This window comes from Trachurus trachurus (assembly GCF_905171665.1).
Source record: "Trachurus trachurus genome assembly, chromosome: 16".
Classification (NCBI taxonomy): Eukaryota; Metazoa; Chordata; class Actinopteri; order Carangiformes; family Carangidae; genus Trachurus; species Trachurus trachurus.
Window position 1 is genome coordinate 31184052 of NC_139902.1, and position 17271 is coordinate 31201322.

The 17271-nt window shown below is 40.1% G+C and overlaps 1 protein-coding gene across 1 annotated transcript in view; it reads left to right on the forward strand.

Moving 5' to 3' along the window:
• LOC310999794 (uncharacterized protein) overlaps positions 1 to 17271 on the forward strand; it is a 44413-nt gene that overhangs the window by 7918 nt on the left and 19224 nt on the right. Inside the window, exons 4-13 of the mRNA XM_083990360.1 lie at positions 566 to 747; positions 1824 to 1946; positions 5176 to 5229; positions 5321 to 5374; positions 6557 to 6610; positions 6767 to 6820; positions 7478 to 7531; positions 9475 to 9528; positions 9636 to 9689; positions 14475 to 14519. Of these exons, the coding sequence (XP_083846486.1) occupies positions 566 to 747; positions 1824 to 1946; positions 5176 to 5229; positions 5321 to 5374; positions 6557 to 6610; positions 6767 to 6820; positions 7478 to 7531; positions 9475 to 9528; positions 9636 to 9689; positions 14475 to 14519 (728 nt within the window). The remainder of the gene's footprint in view (positions 1 to 565; positions 748 to 1823; positions 1947 to 5175; positions 5230 to 5320; positions 5375 to 6556; positions 6611 to 6766; positions 6821 to 7477; positions 7532 to 9474; positions 9529 to 9635; positions 9690 to 14474; positions 14520 to 17271) is intronic.

Consider the following 17271-nt stretch of genomic DNA (forward strand, 5'->3'; position numbering starts at 1 on the left):
ACAATATGTTTTCCCCAACTATATTTAAATTCCCTGTTAAGAGCCAAACTTCAATTTTGTAAATTTGGGACTGGATGTAAAAATCCTGAAGACGGTGTCAAACCTATTTTTAATACCACACACGATGCCGATCGATGCAGGAAGCAACAATAATCCTTCCTGACCATATTCAATACAAACGTTTATTCCTCATCCTGTTCATGTAAAGTGTAAATATATTTATAAAACTAAACTACAGACATGAATGGAGCCTAAAAACAAAATAAAAGCCCAGTGTAAAAGGACGATTGACACAAAAGAAAAAACAAACCACAAACCAAATCACAGTGTCTCAAATGACTCGACACAAAATAAAAAAAAAGTAATTTCAAGGTCAGCTGTAAATAATCATTTAATATGAGTAAGCACTTTCAGTCATTTCCTGGTTTCAGTTGTTTAAAGGACAGTTTCACTCTTTTCTTTCTCCAACCCTATACTCCTCACTCTCACCTGTTCATGTCAACACAAAACACAAACTGTGAGTGTGTATGTGTGTGTGTTTGTGTGTGTGTGTGTGTGACCTCAGAGTATCCACCTGAGCCGACTCACAGCTACGACCAGGAGCAGCGCCTCCCCCACCCGGAGGGGGAGGAGGGGGAGGAGGACTACTACGGCCCCACGCAGGTCACCATGCTCACAGAGGAGTCGTATCCCTACGCCACCACCAGCGAGGCGCACTACGCCAAGGAGGACCAGGAGACCATGGAGGTGGGAGGAGCTTTTGACCACATCACATGAGCTTCATCTTTAGCGCAGAAGTTGTTGTTCAGATTCCTGTTCTTCTGCTCCAAATTCAAATTCAAAACAACTTTATTAATCCCACAGGGGGCAATTCATTTTGAGCAGCAGGTTGTCGTGGTTTGTATGGCCTACATGGCCCACAATAAATAGACAATAAATACATAATCAGTACAACACACATCAGACAACAACAATAACACGAAGCTTGAAATGGGTATAGTATAACAAAAATAAAAAATAAAATAGAGAAACCCTATGAGGAATTTAAAAGTCTGAGTGCAGAGGGGACAAATGATTTAGAGAAGCGGTTCGTTCTACACATAGGAAGGGCATAACGGCGCCCTGAAGGCAACAGAGCGAATTCACCCGCAAGGACATGGCTCGGGGAGGCTAAGATGCTCTCTGCTTTTCTGAGAATTTGCTGGTTGCAGAAGGAACTAAAATCTCTTAGTTTTACTCCGGTAATCTTAGAGCAGGACTTAACAATACTAGTCAGGCTGTTTCTGTCCTTGACTGAGAGACAGTGAGTGAAACCAACAAATGAACGAAAAACACATAAGGCTCTCAATAAATGCTTGATAAAAACGACAGCCCCAGACAAACATGAGTTTAACGCCTCACTTACTTTCTCAAGAAATGAACATTTCATTTGGGAGCTGCCCAGAAACTTAACTGCATCACTGATCATAATCTTTAATTTCCTAAATTTCCCTTCAGGCTTCTGGTTAAACCAAACTTATCATCCTCCTTATGAGTCGCAAACAAGTTCAACAGACTCATTGACTTTACTCTGAAGGATTTTATCTGAATCTTATTGTTGCAGCTCTACAGACAAACACGATCAGACTTGTCAAACTTCCTGCTGTTTTTTTAGTCATTCTTTCTGTTTCCATTCATCCCCTGTTGATTTTGCTTTTTATTGATCCCTAAACAATAACTATTGCCAAAATAAAGGGGGAAAAACCCTCTTAGTTAGTCGTTGTTAACCCACTAAAAACACATCTTCTTCTCCCTGTGTGGTTGTGGTTGTTGTTATGTTTCAGCTGCCGTACGACGCCGGCTCCTCGGAGGAGTCTGGAGGCGACGCTGCACTGGGGGAGGAGGCGCCTACGGACTGTAACTGTGAACCTGGAGAACCCGGCTTCGCAGGCTTCGCTGGACCGAAGGTACCAACACGTCAACATCAATATCAACATCAATACTACAAGGCTCCAAACTAACAGATTACAGATTCTTTTGAGTCGTCCCTTCCATGTTTCACCAGTGTATGGCTGTAACAGCATCACTTTCCCCAATAAGAGATAACATTAGAGTTAAAGGACAATTCCGGGCAAATTCAACTCGGGGGTGTATTTTCCTAACATTTTAGGTCTAAAAGAAGGAATCATGTCGGCTTGCTTGAAGTAAATAAACTTCTGGGTGCATGTTTGAGTCGCCATCTGACGCTGTCTGTGGCTTTGAGGGATGTAAACAGCCTAAGCAGCAGAACTTGCATCCGCTCCCATTCATCGCTGCCGTGGCGATGCGGGGACAGACACAACTACCGCAAAAATGGAGACATTAAACTGAAAATCTTCAGATTCCTTCTTTTAGACCTAAAATGTTAGGAACATACAGCCCCGAGTTGAATTTGCCCGGAATTGTCCTTTAAGTCAGCGGTCCCCAACCTTTTTATCTCCGCGGACCGGTCACCGGTGGAAAATTTTACCGCGGCCCGGGGAGGGAGGGGGTGGGGTGGCGGTCGTTCTCTTCGGGGGCGGGGGCGGGGGGTAGCATGTTCTCCTGTTTACATTACATGTAGGCCTACTGTATAAACAGGACTACACGTGCACATAGCCTAGTTTTCTCTTACGTTTACGTTCTTTGTTACAACTCACCATAATATAGTATCACAATAATAATGTCAGTCATCTGGGGGTGATGCTCCGTCTGTCATCTCGGGTCCTGTCTACTCTGTCATTTCGTTTTGCTGCTGAAACTGCAGAAAACTCCGTTTCACAAACATAATATGTTTGTAATGGAAGCAGGTTTTCCGTGCTTTTGTGGCGATCTCAGGATATTCTGCTTAAATCCAGAACGCAGGGAGAGAAGTTTTCTGTGAAGTGATGAAGCGGCAGAGCCGGCCGGGTCCCGCACACACATTGCGGAGCTTGGAGCATGTGAATCACCTGTTGCAATGAACCCGTAATTTAAACAGGACTCGTGCTTTTTCTTTTAGAACAGCTTTCTTCTTGTTGGAAGGCGTCGGGTCTTCTGTCGTCTCATTATTGAGTTTTTCCCGGCCCGGCGACGTGTGTTTTTCACTCTTTTACGTTTGTGCCTGCCTGTCAATTGCGCAGCACTGGGGAGATGCACAAACGGAAGTGGCAACATTTTCAAAATAAAACGACCGGAAGTGTGAAATAGATGAAACAAACGATTTTTTTTTTTTTTTTTCATTTTCATTTCATCTTTCTGCGGCCCGGTACCAAATGATCCACGGACCGGTACCGGTCCGCGGCCCGGTGGTTGGGGACCACTGCTTTAAGTGATCAATATCATGTGTACCCACTCCTTCACTAACCTTGCATGTGAAGTTTGAATTAGGTAACTTGTTCTTAGGTAAAATGTGACTCATTTCAAACCACCATGCTGGTACGGCTAATCAAACAATGGCTGATAGGGGTGGAGATGGTTGTCGCACCTTTAACCGTTGTTTTTATTAACTTTCAAACATCTTTCCTGGAATATTACATGAACTATGAGCTGCTTCTGACCTCCTGCTGAAGGTTTCTATTCATACATGTTCACCATTCAGAATATGTTCTTTAAGACAGCTTTCTGATGTTAGGATACACACCACTGTCACTGTTCTTCATTTAACCATCAGTGATGAGTTCTTTTTGTTCTTACTGAACCACAGGAAGATGCTTTAGTGTTGGAACATGCACAATAATAAACTTACATAGATGTATGTTTTGTGGTGCGGTCTCTTGTTTTAGTTTTCAGTCTCATTGTTACAACCTGCTCTGGTAGTGTGGGGTATATAGGTTGTAACAGTGGCACTCCTTGCATGTGACATCAGATAATTAATTCTGATAGATAGATAGATAGATAGATAGATAGATAGATAGATAGATAGATAGATAGATAGATAGATAGATAGATAGATAGATAGATAGATGATTTATTCGTCACATACAACAACACAAGATCATTGCAGTGAAATGACATTTCACTTATATATTGTATACTTAAAGAAGGTTAAGGCATTACTATTTGTAGTGGACAAATGAGGGGACTTTGTGTCATAATTTGAGAGCCCTACCATGAACACTCTGCAAGTTATAGGAGCTGAGTGTTACAACCATCCCTGGGCTCCCCTAAAAAAAACAAAAAAAAACAGCAAATTTACTGGTTGCACATGTGCAAGTAGAAGAAAATTTACTTGCACTGTCTCAGATTTTAAGGGCAACGTGCCTCCATTTAGGGGCAGTCTCATCATGAGTCACAATGATATTAGCAGGAAGAGTGAAAGTGATTCTCTTGCTTCCGGCCTGATGGGGGCGCTGTCATTGCACTCAGCACTCGGCTTTCAGCACGGTTTGTCAGAAACATGTGGGCAGAATTTCTCCTGGAGATAAATACTGTATAGTGTAGTTCAGCCTGTTGGAGTCTGGTTGTTATAATTAAGAAATAAAAGCAGTTTTGTTGTCAGTCATGAGTCATTTTCAAGTGTTAATCAGCCTCGGTGTGTGATCTCCAGTTTTAATTACACTCTGTATTTGTTGAAAAAATCTGATGAACAAACACCTGTATGACACATCATTCATATAATGAGCAAACGTCAGTAGAATATATATGCCCATGACACAAGATGTCATGATGTTGCAACAGCTTATGCAGATATGTTGTTGTTTTTCTAATGATTTGTAATGTAACATGCATTGTGTTGTGTTATTTAAATACTATACTTCAGTTTAGTTTAACTTTAATTTATTTGACAAGGGACAATGTACATTAATAAAACATTGTAAAAAAACAAATGTAAATGCACCCGAGTTAGCTAAAAAAGCTAGTTTTCATCGCCAGTCCCTCTGCCTGATGATAAAAGGCAACCTTTTAAAAAAAAAAAAAGCAACAATGAGGTAAAATACCAAAGACATATTAATAAATATACATTTGTAAGACAATACACACATTTGCGATGGCACTTGTTGGTCTCACACACTGTTTTCACATTGATGATGCTGCAGAATCACCTGCAAGATCACTTTAAAATCCTCTCATTCTATCAGATGATTGTCAGTTTCAGTAAAGTTAAAGCTTGTAAAAAAGAAACTGATGTTTGCTGCACATTCACAGCTGTGGTGCTGAATAATAAACACTGTATGTCTGTTTGTCTTGTATTTTCAGGGCTTCAGAGGTCTGCAGGGTAAAGGCGGTGAACCAGGGGCTCAGGGCAGAGAGGTGAGAGTCTGAACCTGCTGCATCTTCATTTATATTGAGGAAACCTGAATGAAATCAGATTGTAACAGAAGCCACATGTCCAAACTCTCAGGGATACAAAGGAACCAAAGGAGTTCTGGGAAGAGGAGGAGACACCGGGCCTGTGGTGAGTTAATCACTATTATAGTCAGTGAACATAAGTGAAAGTGAAAGTTAAATTGTGCAAGAGTAAAACATGCCACAACATGCCCCCATATGGCTGTGCAATGTTGTATAGTAAATATGCAATAAACTCAAACGTGAAAGTAAAAGTGAAATGAAAATGAAAGTACAAAGGTATGTTTGTGTTAATGATGTCTAAATTTAAACAAGATCAGATAAGAGAAAGTGAAAGTTCAGACAGGGTCTGCAGAACAGGAATGAGGGGTGAATTCCAACTCCTATTTTAACCCTCAAGCTCAACCCTTAATCTTTGTAGCCCTCAAAACCAAGTGTTAAGGGCTATTTTATGACTTAGAAATGGGACACCCCTTAAATGCAGATACAGTATGTCTTCAGACGTGGGCATTAGTTTATTATTTTTTTTATATTTGCACTGTTAACCCTGCCAGTTTAATCATAAGCCACAAACATAACATACGTCACCGCATACCACAGCTTATTGAAAGGTGAACACCAGCTGTAACTATCAATAGATAACTCTGCTTAGAACATTATTGGCGCAAACATTTTACATTATAGGCTGTATCTTGATAAAACAACTTAACAACTACATTACCACTGAGAAAAAAGACCATTTTGTAACTAAACAACAGCAACATGGCTTGTCCGCAAAAGATCGTAGAATAAAAAATAAATGTTATGCAACAATGAGGTAAATAATCCATAAATGAGCCTAAACTAAGATGGTTTTCATAATATTTATATCTCTATTAACAAAGAAAACACTGCATTCTGGGTAGCCCTTTGCTCCCAAGGGTGGTGTCGGAGAATCTCAATAGTATTGAGGCTAAACAGCCCTTAAACTTGTCTCAGTCTCAACTTAACATCCTGAGAATCGGGACAGCACCAGCACTACGCGGGAATGAGCATTTTTGAGATTGAAGGTTAAAATAGGAATTGGAATTCACCCTAAAACTCAGAATTTCAATGATTTCACCAGTGATCAACATATTAAAACCTTCATCATAGCAGATTCAGATATCAACCAGTGATCAGTTATGAAGTTATAAATATCATCAGCCCTGAAATAAACGAGACAAAACCAAATAAAACTGCTGCAAAAAGCTACAAAATCTAACATATAGAAATAAAAAAACATCAAAACTCATATCTGTTTGTCCTACAGGGTGACGTTGGGTCTGAAGGCGACGACGGAGGGTCTGGTTTCTCTGGCGCCATGGTGAGTTCAAAACCTTCTTCCATCCTTCAACCTTCAACAGGTTCAGAGGTCGAGGATCCACTGACTCTGCAGCAGTGCTCGCATTTTATTTTGAAAGTCTGAAAATTAAAAGCACAATATGACTTGTTAACATAACATTTGTTTTGTGTTGAACAGGGAGAACCTGGACTTCCTGGAGACCCGGGAGTGTCTGGAGAGCTGGGACTGAAGGTACACACACACACACACACACACACACACACACACACACACACACACACACACACGCACACGCACACGCACACACACACACACACAAACTCTCTCAGATGTTTTAAAAATACATTTAAAAATGTGTTTTTAGAAAGGTACGACGGAGTATTTGGGCCACATTGAGAAAAAAAACACAGACTTCGAGAATAAAGTCGTACATTTCCTACGAGAAAAAAGTCATAACATTACGAAAATAAAGTCGTAAATTTACGAGACAAGTTTGTGATTTTTTTTATTTGTCAATGTGGCCCTAATACTCCGTCGTAAGGAGATAATAGTGTCTGACATTTTTAGTTTTGTTTTTGATTTTTGTTTTGCTTTTTTTTCATAAGCTTAAGTGTTGTGTTGTATCTGCAAATCTTTAAACTGTTTAACTATTTATTTCTGTATCTGGATAATTAGCAAATTTTCCTAGAATGTGAAACTTTTTATAGTTTTGCTTAATTTCAGTTCTACTTCTGCTTCCCTTTCCACTTTTTCCTCTTTTTCTTTTCTTTTTTAAATTTTCTTTTTCCAGATAATCGATGACGTTATTTTGTTTTCTGTATAATAAAATATAAGACATGATTTTTCAGCACATTCTCTCTCTCTGTCTCTCTTTGTCTCTGTGTACAGGGCGACATCGGGATGGAGGGGCCCCGTGGGGGGGTCGGGGGTACCGGTGAAACTGTAAGGAAACAGTGAACAGGAAACAGAAACTCTCAACGTCTCTTTGGTTTCATATCCAAACTGATACTTCAGTCATTTACTGCAGAAAAAAAAAAAAAATCAACGACATGTCTTTAAAGGGATAGTTCACCCAAAATTCAAATTTCACTCATTATCTTACTCACCCTCATGTCGACTAAGGGCTGGGAGAAGTTTCAGAGTCCTCCGTGGCTTCTCTGAGTTACAGGGGGTCTCGGCGTAGCAGTGCATGTCCATATAACGGTTGTCAATGGATACCAACTGTCTTCGTAACAAAAAGACACACCAAAAAACATCAAAATACCTCCATGCTGCTCGTATGTAATGTCCGTCTTGTATTGAAGCCCTGAAATGCGAAATTGTTACAAAAAAAATTAAATAGGCCCCAAATCTATATGTCAAGCTTGTCTCGCGAAATTTGCTCCGGCGTCAGTAATCGCACTGATGCCGGCGCAAATCTCGCAATTTGGACGAACCGGGAAGAGGAGCTTCAAGAAGCTTCCGCTACAAAACAAGCTTGAAATATAGACTCATTTAATTTTTTTCGGGACAATTTCGCATTTCGGGGCTTCAATACAAGACGGACATTACATACGAGCAGCATGGAGGTATTTGGATGTTTTTTGGTGTGTCTTTTTGTTACGAAGACAGTTGGTATCCATTTGTAACCGTTATATGGACATGCACTGCTACGCCGAGACCCCCTGTAACTCAGAGAAGCCACGGAGGACTCTGAAACTTCTCCCAGCCCTTAGTCCACATGAGGGGGAGGAGATAATGAGTGCAATTTCAATTTCGGGTGAACTATCCCTTTGCTTTCATTTCAGCAAGAGCACGAGCTAAAAAAAAACAAAAGAATAATATCCCCTATCATGATGAAAATATGATGAAATATTAATCACAATATTTTTAGAAGGCCGCCTGCAGTCATATTTTCCTAATACAGAGTTTCACTGTTGTTGATGCAAAACATGGAAACCACCCAGAAGAAACCACTTGAAGCCGGTTGCAGAGGGAGGGGTGGAGGCGAGGGTGTGGTTGTGATGATATTATATTATTTTTCCAGTATTAAATTATCTCCTCGTCTCCAGATAACAGAGACGTTGTCATGTGAAGAACTGTGTTTATAGAAACCATTGGTTGCTAAACTATTAGTGACAGGAAACCGATCCTGTTGGGGAGGAGGATGCAGGTGGAGTTCGTCTGTCAGCTTAACTCTTTAGCCTTGAATCCAGGTGTTGTCGCTTCACACGCATGGAAATCACCCAGAGTTTCTGTTTCTCCGTCTCCAACGTCCAATCGCCAACCAGCAGACGGATGGATCAAGCGATGAGGAGGAGGAGGAGGCGGGAAACAAAAGCTTGTGGTGATTTTGGGGGTTTACCAAAAGACCACCTGTAGACGCTGTTAGAAAAACATGGGAACCACTGGATTAAACTGCAACCGTTTGTTTTTATCTAGTTCTGTTTCCCGTAAAAAAGCATTTGACAATTCCAGTTTTGTGTTCGGACCTCAACGCAACACTACATTTCTACAGTGATTATCTAATGTTTGTCTGTTTTAGGCCCCTGTGTGTTTTTTATATCATGTTTCTATCAGTTTTTTTAATAAAAAAAAAGTTTTATTTCAGGGCCCTCGAGGTGATGTGGGCACCGCAGGCAAACGAGGAGGTAAAGGTATCAAGGTAATGAAAAAAATGAAATATACACACACAATTATTTACACTTGATATACAGTATAAAAACAAAATAAATCTGTGGACACAAAGTACTAACAAAATATTTGAATGTAATTTAGCATAATTAGATTTTTATTTTCTTCGACGTGTAAAAGACGTTTTGTTTTGTTTCCGTTTTTGTTTAAATCATTAGTTTTGACTCTTTGCTTCATTTTTCTGACTCTGCTGATGCTGTTTTTCTGTTCAGGGCTCTCGTGGTGATGAAGGTAAAGAGGGTCCAGAGGGTCGAGAAGGACTGAAGGTACAGAGATCATCAGAGATCTGAACCGTCTCAGTCTGGCTGTTGTTGCAGTTCCCTCTCCTGACCAGCAGGGGGCGACTCTCTAACCTCCTCTTCTTCTCCCACAGGGCCAGATCGGAGCGCCTGGGTTTCCAGGTGACCTTGGCGAGATGGGATACATGGTAAGGAAGGTCTCCACTCACCATCATCATCACCACCACAACCTTTTCTTCTTAAAGGAATAGTTCACTCAAAATTGAAATTTCTTCATCATTATCTCCTCCCCCTCATGTGGACTAAGGGCTGGGAGAAGTTTCAGAGTCCTCCGTGGCTTCTCTGAGTTACAGGGGGTCTCGACGTAGCAGTGCATGTCCATATAACGGTTGCAAATGGATACCAACTGTCTTCGTAACAAAAAGACACACCAAAAAACATCCAAATACCTCCATGCTGCTCGTATGTAATGTCCGTCTTGTATTGAAGCCCCAACAGGAGAAATTGTTCCGAAAAAATTAAATAAGTCTATAATTCAAGCTTGTTTGCAGCGGAAGCTCCTCTTCTTGGTCCCTCCAAATCTTGCGATTTGCGCCGGCGTCAGTAAAAAACACCGTCAAACACCGTATCCCTGTGTATTTCAAACCCAGCAACACACTCAGACACAGAGACTGGTACATCCCAAAGACAGAACACCACACACCCACAAAAGCAATCTGGTGTATGCAGTCCAATGCAGCGAGGAATGCAAAGACCTCTACATTGGAGAAACAAAACAAAACAACCACTGCATAAACGCATGGCCCAACACAGGAGAGCAAACTCCTCAGGCCTGGACTCTGCTGTCCATTTACATCTCAAGGAGAAAGCCCACTCCTTTGAGGACAGCAATGTCCACATCCTAGACAGAGAGGACAGATGAAAGAGGAGTTAAAGAAGCCATATTTGTAAAAGTAGAAAAACCTTCCCTCAACAGGGGAGGAGGTCTGAGACACCACCTATCTCCAATTTACAATGCTGCCCTTTCATCCCTTCCCAGGAGACTCAACCATCTAGCCTCAAAGAACAACCACTGTTCACAAGTGGCAAGTGACTCCAACGACTGTCGTTATAACAACATAGGGCACTAACGAAGTCAAAACCAACTTTCCATCAAATACAGTCATTTTAACGACTGTCTTAGCACAAAAGGGAACCAGTGACATCATCAGCCTTGTGAACGCCCACACAGAGGTTAAATACTGGGTCTCTCCACACCAGTTAGTTGGACCAGTCCCAGCCTGGTCAGATGCTACATGAACTGATGAAGCCTCTTGGATGAGAGGTGAAACGTCTTCCTAGACAAATAACTAAGTCCAGTTGCTTTCGATTTAACCTCCTTTGAAATACTATGACCTGGACAAATGAGAATATGCACAGGCCCACGGAGAACTCTGAAACTTCTCCCAGCCCTTAGTCGACATGAGGGTGAGTAGATAAGGAGTGCAATTTGAATTTTGGGTGAACTATTCTTTTAATGACCTACCTACCTACTTACCTTCCTGCATGTACCTATCCGCTTGTGAAGTCTTGATGTCCACACGCTCCGGGTCCAAAAAAAAAATCAAACAAGACTTTCAAACATGCTGCAGTGGCAGTGCTGTGTCCTTCGCTGTATTAACAGATCCAAGTTCAAAAGGACGTTTTTCTTGTTCTATGTGAGATATAATTTTTGTTCGGTTTGAAATTAATATCAATCAATCAATCAATCAATCAATTTGTTTATTTCGGGCATGTCAATTTAAATCATCATCATCACACTTCATCTTAGTTCGAGTAATACATACACATGGCCGAAAGGGAAAGCGGGAGAAGCAAAAGCTTATCTAGTCCCGCCCCCATTACCCACAGAATAAAATCTTTTTCATAATCAGATCATATCATAATCTTTTTCTTTTGTTTTTGCTTTTTTACATTTTGATATAACATTCTTTTACTTATGACATTTGACATAACATGTTACAGCAGTAGGTAGTGTGCAGATCATATCATAATATTTTCGTTTGTTTTTTCTTTTTTTACATTTTGATATAGCATTCTTTTACTTATGACATTTTGACATAACATGTTACAGCAGTAGGTAGCACAATATGATCAATCAATCAATCAATCAATCAATCAAACCTCGCAATTGTCCTTCTACCGCTTTCCTTCTGATAAGAGGTAGAAGAGGAAATCGCTGCATTTGAGTTGGACTAGTCCCAGCCTGGTCAGATGCGAGCATGAACTGATGAGAGGTTTAACGTCTTCCGAGACAAATAACCAAGTCCAGTTGCTTTCGATTGAAAATTCCTTTGAGATACTGCGACCTGGACGAATGAGAATATGCACAGGCTGATATTCCGAAAAACAAAACTCTCCCACCAGTGGCGGCTGATGATCTTTCAAAGAGGGGAAGCCCTAGCCTCGTAAACCAGCCTCTCGCGGAAATGCATTTCATTTCATTTCTCGGAGAGTCTGGCCTCATTCCCCCTGTAAGCGTTTGGGCTGGGCGGGAGCTGGGTGGGAGTAGTAGCGTTGACAGACAACCCCATTCAGCCAATCAGCAAGTTGGTGTAGTGACGGGGCTTTGCACCATGTTGGTCCCTGATTGGCCAACGTGCTGTGTCAATCACAGCGGCGACGCAGATTGGCTCGGCCTTCTGAGGGTTTCAGGCCAAACGCTTACAACGGGGATGAGGCCAGACTCTCCTGAGAAATGAAATGAATTGCATTTCCGGGAGCGGCTGGTTTACGAGGCTAGGGAAGCCCATGTTTTGGCCTACATCAAAAAATTGGCCCATTTATTTATGGCCCATCCCACGACCTATCCTGCAGTATGAAAGAATGCGATCTAACGAAACTACATCAAACTTGAACAAAGATATGTGAGAATTATGTTAAACTGAAAGAAATCTATGCTATGATTGTGTTTATTTACAGTGAATGATATGTACAATGGAAATGTTCTATATCGTCAAGCAAATACCATGAAATTAGCTGCAGTTTGTCTCTCGACTTCACTCACAAAATCCGCAATGGGACTGAACTCGACAATCCTTTGGTGCCAGTGTAATGTTTCAAAACCATTGTCAATCAAAAAGGGGATTCAGCCTTTAGATGGATTCTCCAATCATCATGCAGAAGCCCAGCGTCCACTGCTCCATTCCCTCCAAGAGACGCTGACAACATCGCAGAGTTAATCCAATGACTGTCTAGTTTCTCTGCTGCCCCATTGAAGCCCATGGACATTGAGCTTCAACAGGTCTAATGCACTGAGACATTACAGGAACGTATGAGCTGATTCTCAACAAACTCGTTTTTAATGCATTTTTAGTCAATGAAATGTAAACACAACAGTTCATATTCAATTTATTTTTGGATGTTTTAGAGGAAGCAGCTTTTCTTGCAGTCTTAGAGCAATCGCCCCTGCCTCCCAAACACTTTAGTAGCTACCTAGCAACCTACCTGTCTACCTGCCTACAGACTTTACAAACGAATGACCTACCTATCTACTTTTCTGACTACCTACCTGGCTCCCAGCTTACTTAAATACCTACCTACTTACCCATCTAGCTACCCACCTACCTAATGACCTACCTACATATCTGCAGTATCTATCTGCCCGTCTACTTACTTTCCTACATGTCTACCAATGGTCTATCTACCTAGCAGCATACCTACCTATCTACCTGCCTACTGACTTACCACCTACCTTCCTAGCTGCCCATCTACCCAATGACCTATCTACTTAGCTACGTAACTACTAATATACCTGTTTACCTACCTACCTACCTACCACCTACCTAGCAACCTACCCAATGACCTACCTATTACTTATCTACTTAGCTACCTAACTACTAATCTATTTGCTTACCTACGTACCTACCAAATTACCTACATATTGCTTAGGCTATCTATAGCTACCTACCTGCTAACCTACCTACTGCTTGGATGTAGGTATCTAATTTGTGAATTAATTCTTTGTAACAAGGGGTAGACAATATAAGTTCGCTTCTTTCTACCCCCTTTCATTCAAGAGTTACAGTATTGTCACTGTTTATTTTATTTTTTGTTTTTATGCTTGATAAATGAATGAAATAAATAAATAAACTAAAACTAAACTAAACCTACTTACTGACCGATCTACCTACCTACCTATCTACCTGCCTACCAATTTACCTACTTATCTACAGTACCTATCTACTTAGATGCTATTTAAAGCCCTTTGAGACAAACTGATTCTTTAAAATGGGCTATACAAATAAACTTGCCATCCCTTGCATACCTATCTACCTACTTTCCTACACCTACCTGCCTAGCAACATACCTAACTACCAATTTACTCACTTGCCTACCAACCTACCTGGCCACTCCCTTGTTTACCTAACTACCTTGCTACTAACCTACTTATCTATCTATCTATCTATCTATCTATCTATCTATCTATCTATCTATCTATCTATCTATCTATCTATCTATCTATCTATCTATCTATCTATCTATCTATCTATCTATCTATCTATCTATCTATCTATCTATCTATCTATCTATCTAGCTTCCTACCTACCAACCAACCAACCTACCTGGTTACCCATCTACCTGACATGACCTATTTTACCAATCTGCCCACCTACCTACGTTACAAGACAAACCATGACATTAGCAGAACTATTCAGTGACGTTATTTTATCATTTTTGTTCCATCTACGTACCAGTGGATGACATCACTCTGAACCTGTCCCATAGTGAACTGAAAGCTTCAATATGAGGAAGTGAAAGGAGTGTCACTTCCTTCCTCTGTACTTTTACTCTGGGATTACAATAATAACTCGTGCAGTTTCCAAAGTTGCTGCTTCAACAAATTTTTCCAGAGACATGTTGGTTTTTTTTTTCCCTCTGATAATAATCTGACCAGATTATAATCTCTGTTTTTCTGTTTTTGTCTCGTGCAGGGTTATCCAGGACAACAGGGAGGCTTCGGACCAACCGGTGGAAAGGTACTGATGATGATGCTTCATGGGGGGGAGTGTGGGGGAGTTCTCAGTTCACATACCTCAGTGTATGAGTGGGTGTGTGGGTGTATGAGTATCACTTTAGTTTCCCAATGATGAACACCCCACACACACACACACACACACACACACACACACACACTTGCTCATTTATCCTAAAATGTGAGACTTTTTAATAATGGGTTAGGGAGATAGGGAGATAGGGAGATAGATAGATAGATAGATAGATAGATAGATAGATAGATAGATAGATAGATAGATAGATAGATAGATAGATAGATAGATAGATAGATAGATAGATAGATAGATAGAAAGAAAGAAAGAAAGAAAGAAAGAAAGAAAGAAAGAAGGAAGTAAAAAGACAGAGAAAGAGAAAGAAGAAGAAGAGAGAGAGAGAGGGGTAGAAAGAAAGAAAGAAAGAAAGAAAGAAAGAAAGAAAGAAAGAAAGAAAGAAAGACACAGAGAGGGGGATGGATAGATAGATAGATAGATAGATAGATAGATAGATAGATAGATAGATAGATAGATAGATAGATAGATAGATAGATAGATAGATAGATAGATAGATAGATAAACTTTATTGTCCCCAAAAGGGGAAATTTGTCTTGGGCAAAAGTGCGCATAGAGCCGTATAGCAACAATACAATAAGTACCGTTACATTTCAGTTCACACACACACTATAAATGGAGGTTTTACATTCCAGTGATCTCCAGTGAAGTACTTGGGAATGTTGTATGAGTCAGTGTAACAGTCATCACAGCTCTATGGTTTCTCTGGAAATGAAATCAGACATCAGAAAGTCCTAATGTGGGTTGCATCACACAACGAGTCTATGAATGAAAGAATGAACATAGGTAAACAATACAATAAAAAAAGAAAAGTCACATCAAAACAGTTAAGACAACAGAAAATAATATAAATAACAAAGGAGAAGGAAGAAGCATAAACTTATTTAATTCTCCCCCATTCTCCACTGATCGGGAACTATATTCACCATCAAATACTACATAAATGCTTACAAACATATTTACAATGTAATACACTTAAGATAGGCTATAGGGTTAGGGTTATGATATATTGCTTTTATAAAACGGTTACCAATAATGACAATATGAAAGAGGGATACGCAATCCATTTCATGTAGTTTTATTCAACCAGAAATACATAGGCCTATTATCCAATAAAATAGCCTCACTGTGAAAAAATAGTCCCACCCAAGTTAGCTCTGCATCTCGTCTTTTCCTCAGCTTTTTTTCAGGTGAAAGTCACTGCTCAGTCCCCTCTACCATTGTTAACCCTCTACTGAGGTGAAAGTTCACCTTAAACATGTGAATTCAACTACTTTAGTCCATTTTTTAACAGTGTAAAAACACAGACTGTCTCAATACATGAATACATGACAACAACTTCCAACGTGGAGTGATAGCCTACGCTGTGATAAGCCTTTAGAATAGTAGCCGTGGTATATGCTCAATACAACCAATCAGATTGCCGGATTTCACCTTTCCGTTTTATAAAAGTAAATAAACAATCTGTGAGAACACCCGGTGATTGTCAAAGCTCTTCTTCCACCATGTTTTTCTACCAACTTTTACATCATAAATAAAATAACACAAAGACATGAATCCACTGGACATACAACAGATTTATAATTATAACGGTAACACTTTACAATAAGGGTCCCTTAATTAATGTTAGTTAGTACATTATTAAGCATGAATTAACTGTTTACAGATATATTAACAATCAATATTATGTATTACTTAGGATTAGGAAACACATTAATTAATGTAGCCTATTAGTAAGCAGTTAATTAATGTTTACTACTAAAAGTTAGTTAATAAATTATTAAGTAATAATAAAAGTTGAATAATGTAATTAGTTATTATTATGTATGCATTACTCAGCATTAATTAACACATTAGTTTATATATTAATGCTTAATAATGTACTAACTAAGGGACCCTTATTGTAAAGTGTTACCATTATAACAACTAACGGTGAGGTATGAAGCACTCAACATTGTTAATCATAATCACATCCAGGCCAATGACCTGTTTGAAAACTGACCTCAAATACAGTACCAGAGCGAGAGTTCACCTCCGCCCTCACAGGATGAGCTCACACTCCACATGAGGGAGATGTGGTGGATTTTAAAACAGTCCTGTGACACATATTTGTTGTTGTGCGCCACAAACAGATAAAAACACTCCCTCGTACACAGGAAAAACCAAAATCTACCAAGTGGGTTACCATGAAGTTTCCTGGTCTGTGTTTACACCACAGAGGTTGTTCCAGTTTGGGTATTTCATTTTCTCTGTAGGTTCTCTGCAGGTTCTCCAGCTTCCTCCTTCAGTCCAAACACATGCACGTTTATTGTTGCAGTGTGAGGTTAGTTGTTGATCTGAGGCGTGTCGCTAATAATAGTTGGTCCAAATAATTCTCAAGTGTGTTGTGGAGGCAGCTGGATTATTCATGAGTACAGAACATCAGTAGGCTACTCAACTGTAACCAGGTCTTTGTTTAATGTCTGAATACTTTTACCCTCAAGTAAAGTTTTTAGTAAAAAAAATAAGCTCATGCTTTTATTTTGGAATTGTGTCTAGGAATTTTTCTATGCTGGACCTCGTCATGGTACGGAAGCCCAGACAGGACAAGCATGTTATTTTATTTGTTCACCCCCCGCCCCTTGTGTTAAAAGGAAAAACAGTTTGTTTCAGACCCGGACAGAACGAG